A 20,389-nucleotide genomic window follows, 5' to 3' on the forward strand; every position below is an offset into this window, starting at 1 on the left:
TCAGGATTTATTGACGTATTTATCGCCAACGTGTACAATTCGCGGGTCTTTTATACGTCTCGGTTAAACTAACGGAGAAAAATCGGTGATTTATAAACTCCAAAAAGGTACACGAATGTGTACACGTCGCGGCATTTTTACTACGACGTAAAGTCGGTCGCGCATGCACAGAGGATTACAAGATTGATTACCGCTAATAGCGGTTAATTAAGGTCTTCGGCGTTACGGGCCGCGCTCCGGAGAGGAAAAGGAGATTGCTACCTATAACTCGTTAACCGTGGCTGCCGCTGCAAATGTCCTTAACGGCCGATGATTGCCGGTATCTGACAAACTAAGTCTCCTTTCCCTGCCTCGTATTAGCTACGCCTACGATCTAGAGAAAGAGAGAGAGAAAGAAAAAGGGGGAGAGACAGCGAGTCAGCTATTCGCGATCAGAGCTAATCAAGCAAGGTTATCGTTGCAATCAGGTGTTTCGGCCTATAATTTAAATTCTTTGAAATTTTGTCGATTCAAGGTATAAACATACTGCGTTGCGCAAGCATGCACGTTGCCAAGTTGCCGCAGATCGAGTGAAATCATCTTGTGGCCTATAATAAAAACTTATCTCTCTGAGACTGAACTTTGACATTCACACAGCGGCCAGCTCGAATTAAATTCCGCGAAATCTAACACGAGGTATAAAGACAAATACAGCGCGCGGTCGCATTTCCGCGGGCTATTTGCTTCCGTCGTCAATTGTCAAGCTGATGTAACGCTCACGGGATATTGCGTTTAATTAAATATTCAGCCAGTCTCAATAGCCTCGACACTTTTTGTATTGTAAATAAATAAATATCTCGTGACTCGCAAATAATAGCAATTAACCTTTAGAGAAAATATACGACGAGTATATACATGCATGCGACAGCATTCAACAAAGTGATTCTGGTCAGCTTCGTTTGTTGAGACCGGCTTCGTGACAACTCGCGATTTTCGAGCCCGCGCAAGCCTCCGAATTGGTCATCGTTCAATTTGTTAAAAGTCAAGAGCGCGGCGACGGGAAAAAGTCACGCCGAGTGACAAGTCGCTCGGACCCGACCAGAGACGGACAGTTTGGGGTCACGAACACCGCGGCGCGTACGTTTTCGGGGCTTGCCGCGTGTTCACCGACTTTTTTTCGTTATTACCGTTAAACGCCGAGTTCTTTCTGCCGAACGACCGAGAGGTCGAACGAAGAGAGAACGACCGCGACCGCGACCGGGCGCGATGACTTCGCGTCTCTTGTCTCCCTTCGCCATCCATCTTTCTCTCTCTCTCTCTCTCTCTCTCTCTCTCTCTCTCTCTCTCTCTCTCATCCACTTCGGCGAGATGAATAAACATCGCGTGCAGACGAGTGTATTTCGAGAATGACGTGCACGAGGCAGCTGGGCGTCGCGCGCGCGGCCGAAATAGAATGCGTAATTAGGGCAAGGTGCGGAAAGCACCCGCGCGTTAACTTTTGCCAACCTTTGTTTCGCGTCCTCCTGCCGGTGTATCCGTTTCTCTCCGTCTGCATTCGCAATTCGCGTAATTCAATCTTGTATTAATTTATCTCTTCCAAAAGCGTGGGTTTAATCCGGGAATTAAATATCGTTCGCAAATAATTCACCCTTGGACGTAGGCCGAGCTGATATTTAATATTATAACTCGGATGTTTAACTCATTCATTGGCCAGGTTTTAAGAGGAAATACTACCGTATCGAAATAATATCGATTTGATGTTAATTAATTGTTGGGTGCGTGGACGGCGAATTTATTTTCGAGATAAAATTCAAACTGATTTATTGCGCGCGAGATTGAGTCTCGCATTATTAGAGACCAGAGGGATGTAATCTACCCGGCGGCGACGCGAGAGCGCTGTGTATAATAACTCGCCGGCAGATCGCCGGGCGAAAAAGCGAACGAGCACTTTCTAATTATTCAAAGGCAATTTTCCTACGGCGCGATATTCCTATATATTCGTGCTCTGCACGGTCGGGTGCAAATGTATGGAGCCGTCGTCGCTTCTTCCGGTGCACACCGCGCCGCGCCGATATCTCTCTCCGCGGCGCGACTTTTACCTTCCCTCTCTCGCGCACGTGACGGCCATAATACGGATCCCGTGCTGGGATCCGCAAAGCGACCGGCCGCCGCCGCGCGGAAAGTGAGAGCGCGCGCGGCGCGCGCGATCGCGTCAACTACCGTAAACACATAAATCAGCGGGGAGGCTGAAACTTCGTCGTCGATGTGACACAAAGTGCATAGCGGCGTACATGCAGGCAAAGCCGATCGACCCGCTGACCTTTCGCCCGTCGATAGTAAATTTGCGTAAGAGAGCTGCTCCCGCCTCGCCTCGTGCATGAGGGAAGAGAACTTAAAATATCGAAGCGACTCCGCGTGTATTGAATGAATAAACTAATTCTATTTCTCGCGCACCGATTCTTCTATACCGGGGCCTGTGTGGAAAGTTCCAAGGAAACCTCACGTTGTGTTACATTTAAGAGACGGGATACATCGCGTCGGGATTTATGTACGTTGCAAAATGTTTGTTTCGCCTAGAAATAATTATGCGATTCCAAGTAGATCGATGTGTAGAAGAATTTTTAGAGTATCAATTTTGCTTCTACGTCGCCCCGGTTCTTTTTTTTCCCCATCGTGCGGAAAACAATAATTTTAAAAATGCTTACGCACGCGCGCGTTATATACGTGTGCTCGCGAGGAGCGACTGAAAACGCGCAGAAAACGAGTATATACTATATATCGCCCGACCACGCCTCGACTCCCCTGCAGCTTCACCCAGTTTTCCGCCGACGATCCGAAGTCGGCGGAAGGAAATCGAGTAGAAGGAATCGCGAATATACGTACGTACGACCGCGGTCGATCATGCGCGATGCCGATCCCAGGCGCTTTCACCCGATCGAAGTACCCGAGAGACTCTTATAGGTCGATCGCGCGCGTGCTGCCTTGGAATGGTTGATACGGCGCGATTTATAACTCTAATTTATGAAGCGAACCTTGGCCGGCTCTTTCCATTTGGTTCTTTCTTCCTCTCTTTCTCTCTCTCTCTCTCTCTCTCTCTCTCTCTCTCTCTCTATCCTTCTCTCCCGCGGAATAATTGTCGAGCCTTTTAGTTGTTATTTATTAGCCACGCTGCTGTCTTCTTCGAAGTGCGGAACTTTCCGAGAGCGAAGGCCACGATAGCGTGCCGATCCAGAAACGTGATTCCACCGGAAGATACAATCGACAGAGATAGATAACCGCGCAGTCGGAGAGCTGGGAAGGGAAGGGGGAGAAGAAATTATCTATTGATAATCATTCGGTAAGTGTGTCCGATCCGCTCCGCAGTCAGCCAATCGATTTTATTCGTCGGGACATAACCCGCCGGAATTATACAATGCCAGCTATTTTTGCGCGACGTCGCGTGCTGGAATTTTGTTGTCTCTCTTTCGTCCGCGAGCGTCTCTTTAAACCGTCTCTATTACACCGTCGCCCGGATTCATACGCCTTTCACGGGAGAAACGAAACGGGGACCCAAATAGAAAGTCTTGCATAACGAATGCGCGGCCGTTCCTTAATTGTCTTGAATGCGAGTGTCTGCAGCGAGAGATCGCGAACGCGCCGCTTTTTAGATCCGCTATTCTCGGCCATCTCATTCACAAATTGCCCCGCAGATATTAGAAATGAAAGAGCGAAACTCTCTCGGAATAACTTACGAGAACGAGCTTTGACGACTTAAGCTTATTTGAGAGTCGCGAATTTAATTAAAGATTCGTTTCGAGTAATTTGATATTCTTTTCAGGAATTTAAGGATTTTTTTTTAACTTTGAGTATTTAAGATTAAATATAAATTATATAAAAAATATATAAGAGATATTAAATATAATTATAAAAAATTAATTTACCGAGGCAAATTAATTAAATCGAGTTAAATTCGATACTTGATCTACAATAGCATTAGCACATAACTAATAATTCGTAGTAAAATATTCTTCGCGTATATCGAAGTCTATGTATTTTATCTATATATATTTATCTTTTGTATGTTCCCTTCACCTCGCCTTCCGGCTATATTCGCGGAAATTGTGATGCTGAGCGAGAGAGCGGAGGACCGATCGGCGAGAGAGTATACTGAGAAGTAGGCGGTGGCAGGGGTTGACGGATCGATACCGCGACCTTGAGACTCCACGTCGCCTTATTACACCCGGCCAACCTCCGGATTCTCGTAAAATCGAGTTGGGATGCGTCGACGCGAACGTACAACTGCGCGTGAATTTTCCTGAGGTGAGGCCGCGTCGGGAGAAGAAATTCCCGGTGCATCCCGTAATTTTCCAACTCCGTACTCGTGCACGAGCTTATTTTCTTAATACATGTTTGACGTTTTCAGCGAAGCGTACCGGAAGCAGCATGAGAAAGCGCATTCAATCTTGAACTTGAGAATAGAATTTTAAGACAATGCAAATTTTTCAAAACAATAACGTTCTACCGTCCTTTTATAGAGAAATAAGACATTATTGATTCTGTACAATCCTTGGCCATATTATTAGATGCACGAATTTTTTAATAAATATATCTGAGGAAATTTTTAATAAATATATCTTGAATCCGAAAATGACTACATCTAAGATTTTCCCTTTTGTTTCAACATCATCTTCTCAATTAATAAAAACACATTTTGATAGAATTCACCAAATATTTATTTTTGTAAAATAAAAAATATATATTCTTTAATATTTTGTGAAGCCATCATTGGCAGCTATTAGAACCTTGATTCTAATAATGATATTATGTAATATTTAAATGAAAGTTAACTAGAAATAAACAAATAAAACAAAATTTCTATAATAGAAACAGAAAACACGTGTATTTTTCTTGCTCATTTCTAGCTGCTGATAAATTTATTTTTTCACGGACATCATAAATAACAATGATACATTAAAATAAATGTATCTATTTTACAGACAATTATTTTCTTTATATTTTAATTGATTACAACAACAAGAAATGGAATCCTAATACAACATAAATCTTTGAATGTCTAAAAATATGATGCGTCTAATAATATGGTCCAGGGACTGTAAACGAGATCTCACGTGTAAAGTAATACAAAGATTATATAGAGAGGAATATCGTTTGCCAGACATAACGAAAGTCGGCGTAATATTTTTTGAGCAAACAGCATTTATAGATTAAATGTAATATAAATACGAATTCCTTTGCCCGACCATATCGACTTGTGTGTATGTTTTTCCGCGCTTTGAAAAAAAAAAATCGTGTTGAGAGAAAGAGTCAAAGAAAGCGGCTGAAAGCGAGCGGAGTAATAATCCGCCGAGTGGCGCACGCGGGAGGCGCTTATTTTTATTTCGAGGCTCTCCGTGGTACAGCAGTCGGGAGTTATATTCTTTCACATCCACACACGCGGCGGCTATTTATAAAACGCGTTCTCTAATAATGCGCGTTCCGCCATTTTGTGTACGTTCTCCTGGTCCACAACAGAAGCGTGCGAAACACGAAATTGGCGTCGCACATACGGCGCGGATATACGACTTCCCTATATTCTCTCCGCGCGCGAGCGCTCGAGATCTTTGATATCTCGCAGAGACGCATAACAAAATAACGATTGAGAGTCTCTTCACGGAAACGCGCCTCGCGAAAACGTTCAAGAGTGTGTGTTTTCGATCCGCACCAAACCCTGAATCACTCCGGATAAAAAAAGAATTGTGAATCTTAAAATACACATGAAAGATACGTCACGGGCGAAAAAGTTCAAAGGTGGTTCGAGATGTATTCAAACAGAAAATTCACTGGCCTGTCGTTAACAACGTGATGATACACAAAGTCAGATCGAAAGATACATTTAAATATAATTACAAGAAGACGCTAAGTAATTACACTTTGCCTCTATTTTTATTTAAGTTCAAAAACGTTTATAAAAAAAAGAATGAAATTGTACAGAATATTAAATGCGAATAAGATACTCTTTTATATACATCAATTAATTTCGCAAAATTCTATCCTACGTTTTCCCTCCTTTTCTCTTTAATGCACATGCTATGTGCTATATGTATTTTTTTTTTGATTGACGTTTTCGAAACGCGAATAACGCGAAAAGTGTGACGAGTGAGATTAATACTTTCTTCTAGCCGCGCGATGCGCTACACGTGACGATTTTTCTCTCTCCCTTCATACCTGTCTGAATTTCGAGTCGGCGACCAAGGTGTATCGTGCGTATGCAAACAGATGAGCAGATAGCGCATAGCGCGTGTCGCGTTACAATGGTCCGCGGCCCCGCCCGCCCTCTCGCCGCGGGACCCGGCAGCGGAATGCAGATAGCCCGCTTCCGCCTGTAACGCTTACGTGGTGCGTAAAGGGCGTTACGTAATGACCAGCGAGCGAATCGAGCGAGTATATGTATGCGGCGCCGCGTACACGCTCTATCCTCTATCCCGCCGGATCCCGGCGAGCAACACGCGACGAGCGCGGTACGCGAGCGGTGCGGGTGAACGCGCTCGGCCGCGTTCGACCGGCATCGACTGCCGTCGTCGTCGTCGCCGTCGTGATCATCGTCGTCGGCGCAGCCACGCCGCTTGCACTATTATCATCACCGCTGCGCTTGCACATGCACCGCACGCTGCATTCGAGCTCGCGTATGAAGGGGTGAGGGAGAGAGAAAGAAAGAGAGAAACCGCGGCGCAAGAGTAGATTTTTCCGACCGCGGAAAATTTGCGCGACGACGCGCGGCCGCACCGCGACTTCTGAAATGAACGTCGTAATTCCGCAACGCCACGATTCTCGGCTTTCCATCCTCCGCTACCTAGGCTAACTACGCAAGGTGAGGTAATGGTCTTGAACTTTCGTTCCGAGGCTTTACCAAAGCGTGGAAAAAAAATGAATTCAAGACTTTCAATTTTCCCTGCCTAATTATATCTGAATTTTTAATCGACGCATCGATTTTGCCTCTAACTTCCTTCAGTCTCCTCATTTATGTCAAAAACAACTAAAATATAGATATAAAACATAAATGTAGAGAGATAAACTAGTTTACATGCGAACAGAACTCAAGATAATATCACGTGGAGATATTTCACGGAGATATTTCTTCTAATCACTCGCGCAATAAGTGAATTGCTATATCAATGCATCAGTAAAACGTTTTTACGGTGTGCATAAACAGCGAAACTAATTCGCAAAAAAAAAAAACTGGAAAAAACTTGTATTTTACACCACATTACTCGACGTTATACATGCGATTATGCTTTATCATTTCTCGCCAAACACACAAGCGAGCTCCGTGCAAATGCGCCACGACCTATCCGTCACTATTCCTTTTTCGCTTTCACGTGGAAAGTGCGAAAAGAAACAAAAACAAAATTAGAGTACAAGCTATTCGTTTAATAAATAAATTACATATATATCAACGATTCGACGTGGCCTTTTTTACTTTCATTCAATTCGAACGAGTAAATTCTATTATAATTTTTATTTCGGACAACCCGTTCGCTTTACGTGAATTAATTCGCGTTTCATAAAATTACACGCGTTTGTTGTACTCTCGTTAGACATTATATAATTCAATCGGAAAGAAAGCACAGAGATGTCGACGTCTTAATTGGCACAATTACCGAGTCAGTTCCGAACGTAACGAGGAAACGGAGTGAGGAACATACACTTGCAGCGCATTTTGATGATTTTCTGAAAGTCGTCACGTAATGGAAGAAAAAAAAAAGAATATTTAAAACAGCTGGAAAACGTTCGAGTCCGTATATACAGAGCCGTGGAGAAGGTGTGATCGACCTCGCCGCGAAATGTCTGTTATCTCGCTTAATAATCGGCTAATCGCAGGATGATTACGCGTTTCCTTAATGCATAGCTGTTGCACCTCGCGTGCATGTCTAACGAAGTAACGTGTGTGCCAAGCGCACGGAGCCCCAGATCGGCACGCGGCGCGGCGCGACGTGCAAAGGTTAAAAACGTTTCAGTCGACAATTTCGCGTGCGTTCTAACACGATTCCACCATGCGATATCGAATTATCCAACACACGACGCGAGGCTGACTAATGCGCGTAGTGATAAGTGGCACCATATCTGTTGCCGCGATATCGTATGTCCAGGAAAGAGAGAGAGAGAGAGAGAGAGAGAAAGATTGTAATAAAAATTCGCTACGTACATCGCGGAATGACGCGGAACCGCGGACTGTTTATACGACGGTCGTATGTAAACCGCACGAGTGACGGTGAAAATGAAATTATTCCCAACGCAGGATGCGCCTCTCGTAAACCCTGCATCTCTAAGCCTTTTTTCCAACATTGTTCCGCAGTCGTATATTTGAGTATTTAATTTAAAGACCAATTACACGCTTCAAAGGCCGCGCGAAGGCGGAATCGTAAACTAAACGGCAACGCGCGGTTAACATTATCACAAAGAAGATTAAGACAACGAGAGACGCACTCAAGTTTTACCGCCCACACGTCGCGGCCGGTCGCCAACGTCCGTCGCTCGTAAAATCTCCGGAGAGCTCGCGGACAATGGGCAGCCTGTCGGCCGGTGCGCGATATTGGCCGTGAAGCGAGACTCGGGCTGCGATTCCGCCTTCGGGATTTCAGGGCCCTCGAGGAAGAGAAGCGGACGATTTAATTGCCGCGCTCGCGGTCATCTGCCGGTGGGACGCGGGCGGGCAATAAAGTAAATTCGACGACTTTTCCCGTTTCCGCGGCGCGCGAAGCGTCGCGCCCGGGCGACCTTAAGCGGCAGGCGGAACACATTCGAGGACGAGAATCCGCGATCGTCTCCGGGATCGGGTCGGCAATGTATATATATATATATATATACGCCCGGTATACGTCTACGGAGCCGCGTCCCGTTAACGGATCTTGCTTCGCGGATCGCGCGTATGTCACCTACATACGTGCGCGGGGCACGGAGACGCGACGACAAAACGTATCCCGTTCTCGGGGCCGCCGCGCGATACGAATGCGGGTTTACGGCTGAACGGACGGCCGCTCCAATAACCCTTACTGCTCCTTGAGGCACGGTCACCGCCGTCCTTTTACGGCGGATCGAGACAATAAGCGGCGAGAAACTGGGACGTTCACCGGCTTTTCAAGGAAGGACAGAATCGGGACGCCGTTGTTCTGTGTCTCCTTCATGTGTTATTAAAGTTGTGCTGTTAAAATGAATCGTAGATAAATTATTTTAATATCATCCCTCAGTACACACAGGATTAAGTCATTCGTGTCGGCTGTAATTAATTATAACAATTATATACAAAATATTTTTTTTTAATACACAACCTTACAATACTTTTTAAAAATGTTAAAGTACATGTAAGAATTATTTAATAATTTTTGTATGCTCGTTAGAGTGATGAAAATTAAATGCGAACGATCCATCGCGTATAGTATAAAGGACCGGAAAATCATGGTGTGTACTAAGAGTTAATATATCTATTAGTAATTCGCTCCTCAAACTGTACACCTCGCCGTGTACTTACACCTTGTAATCCGTCCGTGAAATAACGTTGAAGTCTAATTGCCTAGGTTTATCCATTAAACGTGAAAGCTGCGCTTCAAAGAGTCAAATATTCGCGGAGCGGAGAGCCAGACCGCAGACGTTTATGCCTAATTGCGCGCGTTGCATCCGCAATGCGTTTTCAGCGTAAAATATTTGCTCTAGTAAGTGCCCAGATCGCAAGACAAAGTTTTCATTTGATAACGATATACCGCGGCGGCGCGTCCGACCGGCCGGTTAGACGCGTCACGGCTATTTCTAGATATTTGCTATCGGACATCCGTTGTAGCGGAACCTGAGACGATACAAGCGGACATCCAGTTCAAACAAGAATTATTGTTATCTCGCGTTTCTCGACCGAGAATGTCCCGCGGCACGTTCGCGAAGAGAGGAAATTACGATTGTGCGCTGTTTGAGAACCCGCGACAATTTCCTGGACTTAACATCGGGCATCGCGTGTCGCTGCAGGTAAACACGTCTTAAATGTGCCCATATAACGTAATATTAAAGCCGGCCCGCGGGACTTTCAAAGCAAGAAAGTCGAGCTGTTGATTAGCTGGCATATAACGCGCGGCGCCGAGAAATGCCGGATATTTAGAGTTGCTTTCCATTTCATGTAAGAGAAACAGCAGGAATCTCTCGGCTTTAAATCAGCGAGGAAACACACTCGCTGTCTTCTTTCATACTTATAATAATAACAAGCATAACACGATATCTAATGACACAACGATGCGAAATTGTATAACGGAAAATTCACAATTTCTCATCGATAACGCACGCTAAACTAACAAAGTATCAGTGACCATTTTTATTATCTTACAAAAAGCGCATTAAGATATCGCCTATCGAAATGCGTGACGACGGGAGTTCTTCGTTTGCTTTTCAAACGCGCGAATCGCCCGTGTGTGACTCAAGTGACTCAACTGGGTGTTTGTGTGTCATTTGCGCGAAATCGTGACCGTCGCGCGAGAGCGCTTAACGCGCGGACAAGCCCCGGTCTGTCAACGCGGCGCGACGCGGCACGTCAGTGGAGAGCGAATGACGTATGTCGAAAATAATAAAGCGCGACAAAGTGCAGCTCCGATAACATATGAGTCGCGCGCGTAAACGCAAGGTGAACACATAGGAAATCCGATCCCCCGAGGAGGAGAGGGGGGGGTATGACATACGTACGCGAGGCATGCAGCCCGCGCGCGCGGCCCGAGAAGGGCGGCACGCACATTCCAAAACATTCCTTTTTTTTTTCTTCACGCGACTCCGATAACCGTCGCGCAAAATGCGCTACTTATAGCGGTGATCCACGGTCACTTAGTTTATCTGATAATAATCGGAGGCCCTGTTTGCAAACACATCGCTGCCTCGATCGAAAAACACGGCGAGTCGATAGCCCACGTTCGCTCTCCTCGCGCGCCACGTGCTCCTCGAGTGCGCGCGATAAATTTTCCGCTCACTATAATACGCGATTCGCGCGTACACAAGTTCCCATTTCGATCTACGACACATTACGGCGCGGCAATTAGTCATCCGCGCGATGAGTAGTTTTCCGATCGAAATTCGAAACCATCAGGCGAGGGATTTGATTTTCGATCCGCGCGCGCGCGCATGAGAGGCAGATTCGACGGAGATTCGCGGCACGTCCGCGGTGACACACCAAGTGAATACTCGTCTTTGTGTTTCTCGCCCAGTACAATGCTAACGTTGTGTGACGCCGCGCGAGATTCGATACACGTATGCGCGTATCGAACGCGCGCGTGGTTCACGTGACGGCCGACTACGTGAGTCTTCCGTTGTAAGAGAGGAGAGTTATCCTTCAGATTCTTCACGGCGAGACGGATCGTCCTTCGGAGAGATTCCTTTAATTTGCTGCTAATCGCTACTGTCGTTAATTAACTACGGCTGCCTCTCGTCGATTACTTCGGGAACGAGACTAAAAAGTATAATAATAACTGATTGCGCGTTTCGCGATGCGTAAAAATGTATACCAATTCGACGAATTAATATCTTTTCTTGCGAAACGAAACGAAAGATTAAATGCCAAATGTTTGTTGTGTTTTTGGAAACGCGTTACATAAACCCACTTTGCATCCCGATCAACATGTTGATCGTTCGAATCATTATGTTTGCATAAATATTAATGCCGATAAATAAATCTCAGAGACAGAGGGGAGCTTCTCGTAAACACGGTTACCTAATTTTTATTAGTTAAGCTGCCACTTTTGCCTTATCTCGTTACCGGATACAACTATTTTTTTCTGTCTGGATCACACACGCGCCCGTATCTGTGTAGGTACGTGATACCTTTTCTGGTTGTTATGAAATACATGCGTGTGTTTCTTAATGAAGAGAAACACACTTATCTGGTAAACAGCGAAAAGAATCTCGCGCTGCGATAACGCTTATTGTGAGAGCCAGATGCTGAATCATTAATTCCCTCCGTCCGATTAAAAGAACATTAGAAAAAATGATCTGAGATAATGATCGTGATTCGTGATATCGATACACAGGCCGCAAGTATTAACAAACAGCTCCCCACGCGTTTATTAATAAATTATTTTTTGAGATCACGGCCCGATATAGTTTCCTATCAGACAGCGACTATCATTAATTTACAGATATCTGTTTTAAACTCGCGCTCAATTTTATTTCATCTTATAAATAACGTGATTTTATCGATGTTATAAAATTATCGGAGGTGTTTAAGAACGATAGATATGTGGAAGATTTTTTATCGTCCTCTCTGTATCTCGTTCGATTCATTTTTTCATTTTTTTAACGTGCTCATTGTAAACTTTTTTTATATCATTCTACAATGCTTTCGAATTACAATTTTTTTCCTGCCTCTAATCGTCTAAATTTAATTTAATTTCGACGATATTAAAACGATACGCTTGCGACTCGGCGACCAATTACGTTTTATCTGTCGGAGTTATAGCGAGGCGAGAGAACATTTTTCGTCTACCAATTCATGCTCGTAATCCAGTATTATTATCGCCGAGACGAGGGACCAGGAAGAAACTGGGTCAAGTTGGGTGCGGGACAAGTAAAACTGGGTCAAACGCGCCATTATTACCGATCCGGGAATGCATTACCCACGGCATTTGCATTTCGGAAGTGCGCGCGATGAAATTATTGTCGAATCGATGAGAAACGGCGCGTGCGTGCGTACGTGCGTGCGTGCGTGCGTGCGTGCGTGTGTGAATTATTGACGAGCTTCGATCGCGCGGGTTTATGGGCGCTTCATGATGCCAATGTTATCCGCTCGTTATTGAAGCGCAGTGGAGTCGAACTATCGCGGTGCTCTCTCGCCGTCCGTCACGCGAGGAAATAAATTACAGATAATAGAGAGATGCGACTGGGGGGGAAGGGGGGACACACTTAATAACTCTTCCGCTCTTACTCTCGATAAGAATGCTCGAACGACATATTTTTTTGCCACTGCGGGAAGATTCTGAAGATATAACTGCTCGTTCCTTCGAACGTTTACAGAATTGTTGCGAATCGCTATTTCGAGACGGGATGTCGAGATGCGGGGCAGATCGTGAAGAGTCAAGCACTCAAATATTTAACTGACCGAATGGATTTTCTTGACCAGTTAGGTACTCCAATTTCTTGATTTCGACGAAATATTGACTCGGCCTGTTTGGCCAGACGGAGAGTGCCGGGGGAGAGATGAGATGGTGGACGGCGTCATTCTTCGTTGATGACGTAGTCATCCTATATTTCTTCGGAACTCATCGTCACGTGACCGTGCGGAACGTAGCCGCGTGAGATAGCGGCCTAACAGGATCGCATCATCCTATCGACCTCGAGACATGTCCGACCAAGATCAACCTAATCGGAAGACAACGGATCGTCCATCACGAACATCTGACCCACTCGAGAAACTCGTTTACTGTCGGCTGAAGAAACGCCTGAGCGCATCGCGAGCTACACTACGTTATGCACCGAAATTTTGCAATTAATAAAATCAATCGAGACGTTCTAAAGACTGACATGTGCAACGCACATTTTTGCGATTTTTTATCTCTTATTAATATTTATTAATACAACAAAACTATAAATATGAATTACATCAGAAATAAATGAAAAAGAGAAAGATTCGCCCCTTGTTCTCTCCCACCTTCCGTTCCGACGGTTATTAAAACAGAAATATAACTTAATTGTAACCTTGTTGTAATAGTGACCTCGAGACCTGCATTCGAAGCGGATCGAATTCTGGGCTTCTATTTTAAAAGGAGATTTGCGCCGAACTTGCAAATTTCATGTAGATTTCCGTCACTTCCCACCGAGCGTCCCGTCGTCGTTCGTGAATCACGCGCGGCGCGGCGAACCTGTTTTTTCGGTGAAGGCCACCTCCCTAATGTTCGTCACATTTTGGAGAGCAGTATTTATCAGCGATATTTCATCCGCGCGAAACCGATGAGACGTAGCTACCGTGTTATCGCGTGTCTCGGCGATATAATCGCATTTCTACACTTGTTATCTCTCGCCCTATCGGATAACAGTCCCCAAATCTCTTAATAACGAAATGTTGTGTGATCACGTATTTTATTTTATTTTTTTCCAAATGCGTCAAGTTTCGCGTAAAAAAATTCCACGCATAGTGCGTCGCTAAAAGTGTTACAGATCGATAAATCTCGAAAGAGTATTGACTTTGAAAAAGAATGTTTGAAAGAAGAGGTGAAAACCGAACCATCTTCTCTCCAAACTCGATGCTTTTGGAAATATTCTCTCGTGTTTTAATTTAAATTTAATACTAGTAGGTAGTGATTAATTGCTTTATTTATTTTGTGTTCTCCTAATACTCGAAATAAATAATTTTATTTCTTATATATTAAATTTCTGTTAGGCTAGTGAGGCTCTCTCTCTATGCTTCCTGAGTTTAGATCACGTTGTTGTACGACATGGCAATAGGTATACGCTCCTCACGCACGGTGTGTTTGCCGTCAAACGTCGCTGCATTCGCTCATTACGCGAGCAAAGCTATTAAAGCGGCTTTGACGCTCGAAACAAAAAGCCGCGTGTCATCGAAGAGCAAATCGAATTAGCGTGCATGATTGTGCGTCGAGGCGGTGTGCCGTCTATTCGCTAAATGGAGCCGCGTAAACGAGCACGCGCGCGCGAGTTTTAGCAATTTATTGACACGTGCCTACGGGCGGAGGTTACGAACTTGCGCATCAGAAGATCACGAGATAGTTTCGTGTGCAACACGCGCGCGCGCCGTGTGTACACGAGCCAATCGCTATTGTACCACGGGATTCGAGATTCTATATACACAGCCGCATCTTTCGCACACAAGAATTGCAACGTGAATCACGTGACCCATCAGAGATAGGCGAATGATTATTAAGTAAAATGATAGAGTGACCGTCCGCGAATCCATAAATAGAAGTTGAAGCTCATAAATTTGCGGCAGAAACTACCGATCCCCGCGCTCCGCATGCGAGCCGATCTCTGCATTTTAAGACCCGTCCCCGTACTTTCACTTCGTTAAGCAAATAAAGTCGATCCCGTCGTCGCGAAACGGTCAAGATATTTCAATTCCGCGACACCCGGCCGCGCCACGCGATTCCGTTAGAGAGCTATCTAGCGCGCGCGCGAAAGAGAGTTAAGGTCGCCATCGCGCGCGCCGAGCCGAGCCGAGCCGACGCATGACGTCAGCCCGATATTTATGAGCGCGCGCCCGCGAGGAAGCCGACTTCTCGCGCAAATAAGCCGCGATTCGCACTTCCAAACAGTCCCCTCGTCAATCGTCGATGTTAAACCACTGGCGATTCCTCCGTTACGATACGACAGAAAGGCCTGGAAGGCCCTCGTCCTTCTCTCTTTCTCTCTCTCTCTCTATTTCTCTCTTTTACTCGTTCGCGTTCAAGGTCCTTCGCGGCGCTTTTCACGCGAGTCTTTTATTGATCGCGGCGACGAAGTGGAGCTTCCAAGGTAGCACGTGGCCTTTGGAGGCGATTCTCGCGCGGACAATGACACTCCCGATGGTCAGCCGCACGAAAGTGCGAAAGCCGCACGAGTAACTTTAGCGGCAAAGTGTATTTGCACGTGTGTTTGCCAACGACACGATAAATGCGCTCGATAAGGGAAAGCATTTTGCAACTCGAGTGAGTTATTACAGAGAAAAATTACGCGCGCCGGTTTGTTCACCGGTGGTTTCACGCTCGTCGAACGAATCGTCACGTTGTTTGGATGCAAGAGTGAGAGAGGCGTATTTGTGCGTTGTGCAACAAGCGCGATATCAGCTTGTCACGAGAAGCGCTTCATCACTCGCGTCGGCACGTCTCTGAAAGTATCGAGATCGTAAGTTCTTTCTCGATATTATTTTTTTCCTAAAATGCTTTCAATCACGAAAATAGAAGTGCCGGGAAGGAACATTTTTTCCTAGAAAAACGTAGAATCTAGTAATTCTTATCTGATGCAAAAATCCGAGGAATCCAACCAGATTCTAGGAAGATTTTTTATTTTAAATTAAAAAAAAAAGTTTAAAGTCAAATCTGAGCCGGAGAGGAACGTCGGAAATGTTTGTTACTATATATGTTCCTTCGCCCTCGTCTTTTTCTGTAGCCAATAAATTTAACTTCTTACGATGTTATCCCGCGGCAAGCCTTATTTTCAACGAACCTGTTATATATTTTTATCATGAAAAGGAAAGGAGTATTAGGGTAGGTCCGCGCGGGAGCCGTGTGTTCCAATCACGCGGAACATCCCCAACGCACGCTCCAATCAGCAGTTACTTTAAAGTTAATTAGAGATGTGGCCGTGTATATACATATATATATGGCGCTCGGTTTACATCGCTTTCGCGGAAAAGGGAGTAAGCGAGGTAACAAGTGACCGTGATGGAACAACGACGCCGAAGGGGAGGAAATTTTCGACACGGGAGGGAACGGAGGGAGAAGAAGCCGCGTGCGCGATCGATATCGAATCCGATCGTGCGCTGCCGCGGTGGGAAAAATCTTCCGCGAGCGATCGATCGGTCGGTCTAAAAATACACGGCTTTATGCCGTTAATTGAGGATACTTGGGCACACACGGCAAGGGTTTCGGGCGCTACCGCTCGTGGGGGGTGGTATCGAATTACGGAAGGTACCCACGCCAACGGCACTTGGAGGGTGTCCCAATCGAGCGCGAAGGCTTACGCCACCGACATAATTCGAGAGAAGCGAATTCGTCGTCATCGTCATCGACTTCGCACTTTACCCGTTAGCAGACTCGCGTGCGCGCGAGATTATCAAAAAGTTATATCGGTTCCGAATCGTCGATATCGATATTATACGATACCCGATGACTCATGGGTATTTCTTGGATATTTGGAGCGACAACGAGTAATCGCACTTTGATTTTGTAAACAAACAAGCATCTTATGATAATTACGGTATTATATTTTTTTTTCTAAATGCGACGATTCGTAAATTTTCCTTGTGATTCGGAGCAATTCTTTGCTCCGTTTTTTTTTTCCAGCATAATAATTGTGTCGGGCAAATCACAATTTAGAAAAAAAAAAACAACTAAAAACGTCGAAAAGACTATTCCAATAAAAGAATTAATGATCTTATTAACGTATTGCAAAAAAAAAGAAATAGCTAGTCAAAATAGTAAATGATTACAGATACGTAATATATCTAATTTTATCGCACTGTGTAGATAAGCATATATGTATAATTTTGCGACAGACGAGTGCGTAATATGTAACAAATAATCTAAATTTAGTCAGATTAAGCCGACGTAATTTCTCGATAACTCTGTACGCGATAATCGCATTCCGGGACGCCGAAAGAAATCGCCACCCCCCTCCTTGACCCTCCCAGGAAATTATCACCGACCTTGAGAGAGCGAGCGTATATTCAATTTCATCGGGGGTGACCAATCGTCCCGGCGATGGAGACCAACGCTGACTTATTGTTGAACAAGTCGAACAACGAGACGGCGATTAGCCGCGGAAAGTGACGCACCGTGTTATTTAACTTATATCCTAACAACGAGCTGACACGGTTCGCACGTTTCTTGGTGCATCCGCCATGCACGCAGAGGGGTTGGGGGATAGGCAGAGAGACGCGGGGAGAGGAGAGGAGGGGTGGCAAAGCGATACGTCTACTATATTGATCACTGACCTTTCCTGCGACCGAATGGTCCGAAGAACGTGCCGTTCTTGCCAATGACGTTATCGTCGATGTACTTCAGTAGCTTCGTGGTGTCTTCCCCTTTCTTCGCGGCGATCGACTTGACGGGGCGTGGTGGGACCACCCTCTGATTACCGGCCGCGATGACGTTGACGCTGGTGGTGGTGGTGACGGCGGCGGTGGCGGCGGCGGTGGTGCTGGTACTGGTGGTGATGACGACGGGGTTGTTGAAGGCTACGGTGACGGTGGCGGTGGTGTTGGTCGTGCTCGTCGAGCTCGACGTCGACGTCGCGCTCGGCTGGACCGCCTGTAGGCCGGCGCAGTTGACCGCCGCCGCGGGCCCAGGGCACGCGCTCGCCTCCTCCGCGAGGGAGCCGATTCGGCGCTGCGAGCCGCCCCAGCTCTTGCCGCAAGAGATCTTCACCGAGCAGCTCATCCTCTCATAAGTAATCGTAGCCCGGGGCGCATAGCAGAGCTCAAAGTGGTCGATCGACGACGACAACGGCGGGCGTCACATCCGTGACCACACGCTCCGGGTGGAGGACCCCCGCGGGGAGGAGGGTCCGACTTGACACGCGCGAGGGTCCTACTTGAGGACGGCGGCGCGCATCCTCCGCGAGACGCACCGCGGTCGCGGATTTACGGATCCCTTCGCGGGATGTTCGCACGTGTTGACGTTTTTTGTTTTGCTTTGTTTTGTTTTTTTTTTGCACTCCTTTCTGGTCGCTCCGCTCCGGCTTGGCGAGCCGCGCTCCGACTTTCCCAGCGAGGGAAAATGAATCCTCTCCCCTTGGAGCCCGGGAGAAACTTTCCTCCGCGAGTAAGCGCGCGTGTACACACACGCCGCTCGCTCCTTCGCGCCTCGGATCTCTCCCCGATCGAGTCGTTGCGTAAGAATATTCGTAGTCGCGCACACCGGGTGAACGACCGGCGATTTAGTCAGCCGAAGGCACACACGCGCGCGGGCGCGCGCGCAGTCCTTCCCTCCGTCGGGACGTCTCTTTAATCCGTCCGGCGATGAGCGCCTGGGCGATCGCGAATCGATTCCGATACCGTCAATCGCGCGTACGTCAAAGCTTCCGCGACGAGGCCTGACTGGCTGGCTGGCTGACTGACGAGCGAGAGAGAATGGGGGCCCGATCGCGGGGAGAAACTTAACGTGTACAATCTCCTCGAACGCCGAGGCGAGACTGAATGTCTGGCGGACGGCGAGCTGCCCGGTTCGCTAATGACGTCACCCGGCCACGCAGGCGCCCGAGAGTCTCGCCATGCTGCGGGCGCATCTTCTCTCTCTTTCTCTCTCCCACCCCTCGCTCTGTCTCTCTCTCTCTTCCTCTCCACGGGGACGACGACGGAGCGCGCGTCGCGCGATACCGCGACGGGCTGGATGATACTCGCGGCGCAAATTGCCGCCACGAACGCGAGGAGAGACGTGGAGAGGATCCTCTCTTTCTCGCTCTTCTTTTATCGCGCGCTCGACGAGTCTGTTTGTCAACGGTGGATTTTTCACCGACGAACGCGCGGGGCGCGTCGTCGTCGCTCCCGGAGCGCGCGGTCCCGACCTCGACGCCCTGCGAACATGGCGGTTTCCCCCCCGAGAGTCCATAGGGAGGAGAGGGTACTCATCGCGTAGACCAGTTCGCGCGGGCCGAGGATCAACTATACGTTCCCCTCTCCCCCTCCCCCTATCGATCGTATCGCGGCGTGGTTTTCGCGTGATTAAAGCTGCAACGGTGTTTTCACGCGGCGTCGAAACGTGGGTGATCGATCTTCAGAGCGGACCGCCTTCGCCTCGGAATTAATTAAGCGAGGCTGATGTTATTCCGCGATTGATCCGAGATTCGCCCGTTCCGCGCTCGTTCCGCTTTCCGCGAACGCCACTTCCGGCTTACAGTCGGCGTCTCAAGGTGATCGAGGCATCTCTTGTCTTTCGATGACTTTTGGAACGATCCAACAGAATTCGTTTTCTTTATAAACCCATTTAATGCAATTCAAAATAAAAAAGATCCGACGCGTTTTATCTATGTCATTTAAATTTATTTCTCGTATGTATGCGTATTCGGATTCTTCAGTCTTTCATATTTTACGCGGCGCACAAAATCACAAATAGAACTGAAACGAAGACTCTTATCCAAGTATTTTTAAAATTAGAAAAATGACTGACTCAAAATTCAAACGAGAATGCTTGGGTTGGAATAGTATATTCAAGCTTGGACACGCGAATTTTTATTCGAGCACGACAATTTCCATGATCATGACGTATTTACAGAATAAACAGAGAGAGATGATAGTATGAATTTGAATTGTCAGACCTTGATATCGACTAAAAATAATAGGAATTATTTAATTCAAATTTTTATGTTTATAAAACACGCAATCTAAATACCAGCTAGAGTAAGTAGCTATATAGACTCCAATTTTTGTAATTCTCATGCTACAAATGATAAATAAAATAAATTTCTTATGTGTTTATTGTATATAAGTACCTATATCTGGGCGAATAAAGGAAGATGAAATATTCACTAATACAATAACATTCACCACTGTCATTCTTTTTAAGTTTCTTCAACTTGCGAATATGTACTGCAAGTCTGATGAGAAGTCGCGCCCGTTATTTTCTTCGGCCCCTGATTGTTTTATTATTATAATCATGTTTCCTCCAGTACTCTTACTTTCTTTCTTGACTTCTTTCATTTATGCCACGAACAAACAAGTGGTCGACTTAGCCATCTACTCTGATAAATATGTTAAACTTTCCACAGC

At 46.3% G+C, this 20,389-nt stretch overlaps 1 protein-coding gene across 1 annotated transcript in view; it reads right to left on the bottom strand.

The window, feature by feature from the left end:
- The window catches only part of LOC105448075, a 56,559-nt gene extending 37,739 nt beyond the window's left edge, over window positions 1–18,820 (bottom strand). Inside the window, exon 1 of the mRNA XM_011686438.1 lies at window positions 17,618–18,820. Coding sequence (XP_011684740.1) covers window positions 17,618–18,062 — 445 coding nt within the window. The 5' untranslated portion in view covers window positions 18,063–18,820. The remainder of the gene's footprint in view (window positions 1–17,617) is intronic.
- Between the last annotated feature and the right edge of the window lie 1,569 nt (window positions 18,821–20,389).

Source organism: Wasmannia auropunctata, unplaced genomic scaffold, assembly GCF_000956235.1.
Source record: "Wasmannia auropunctata unplaced genomic scaffold, wasmannia.A_1.0 LD336090.1, whole genome shotgun sequence".
Classification (NCBI taxonomy): domain Eukaryota; kingdom Metazoa; phylum Arthropoda; class Insecta; order Hymenoptera; family Formicidae; genus Wasmannia; species Wasmannia auropunctata.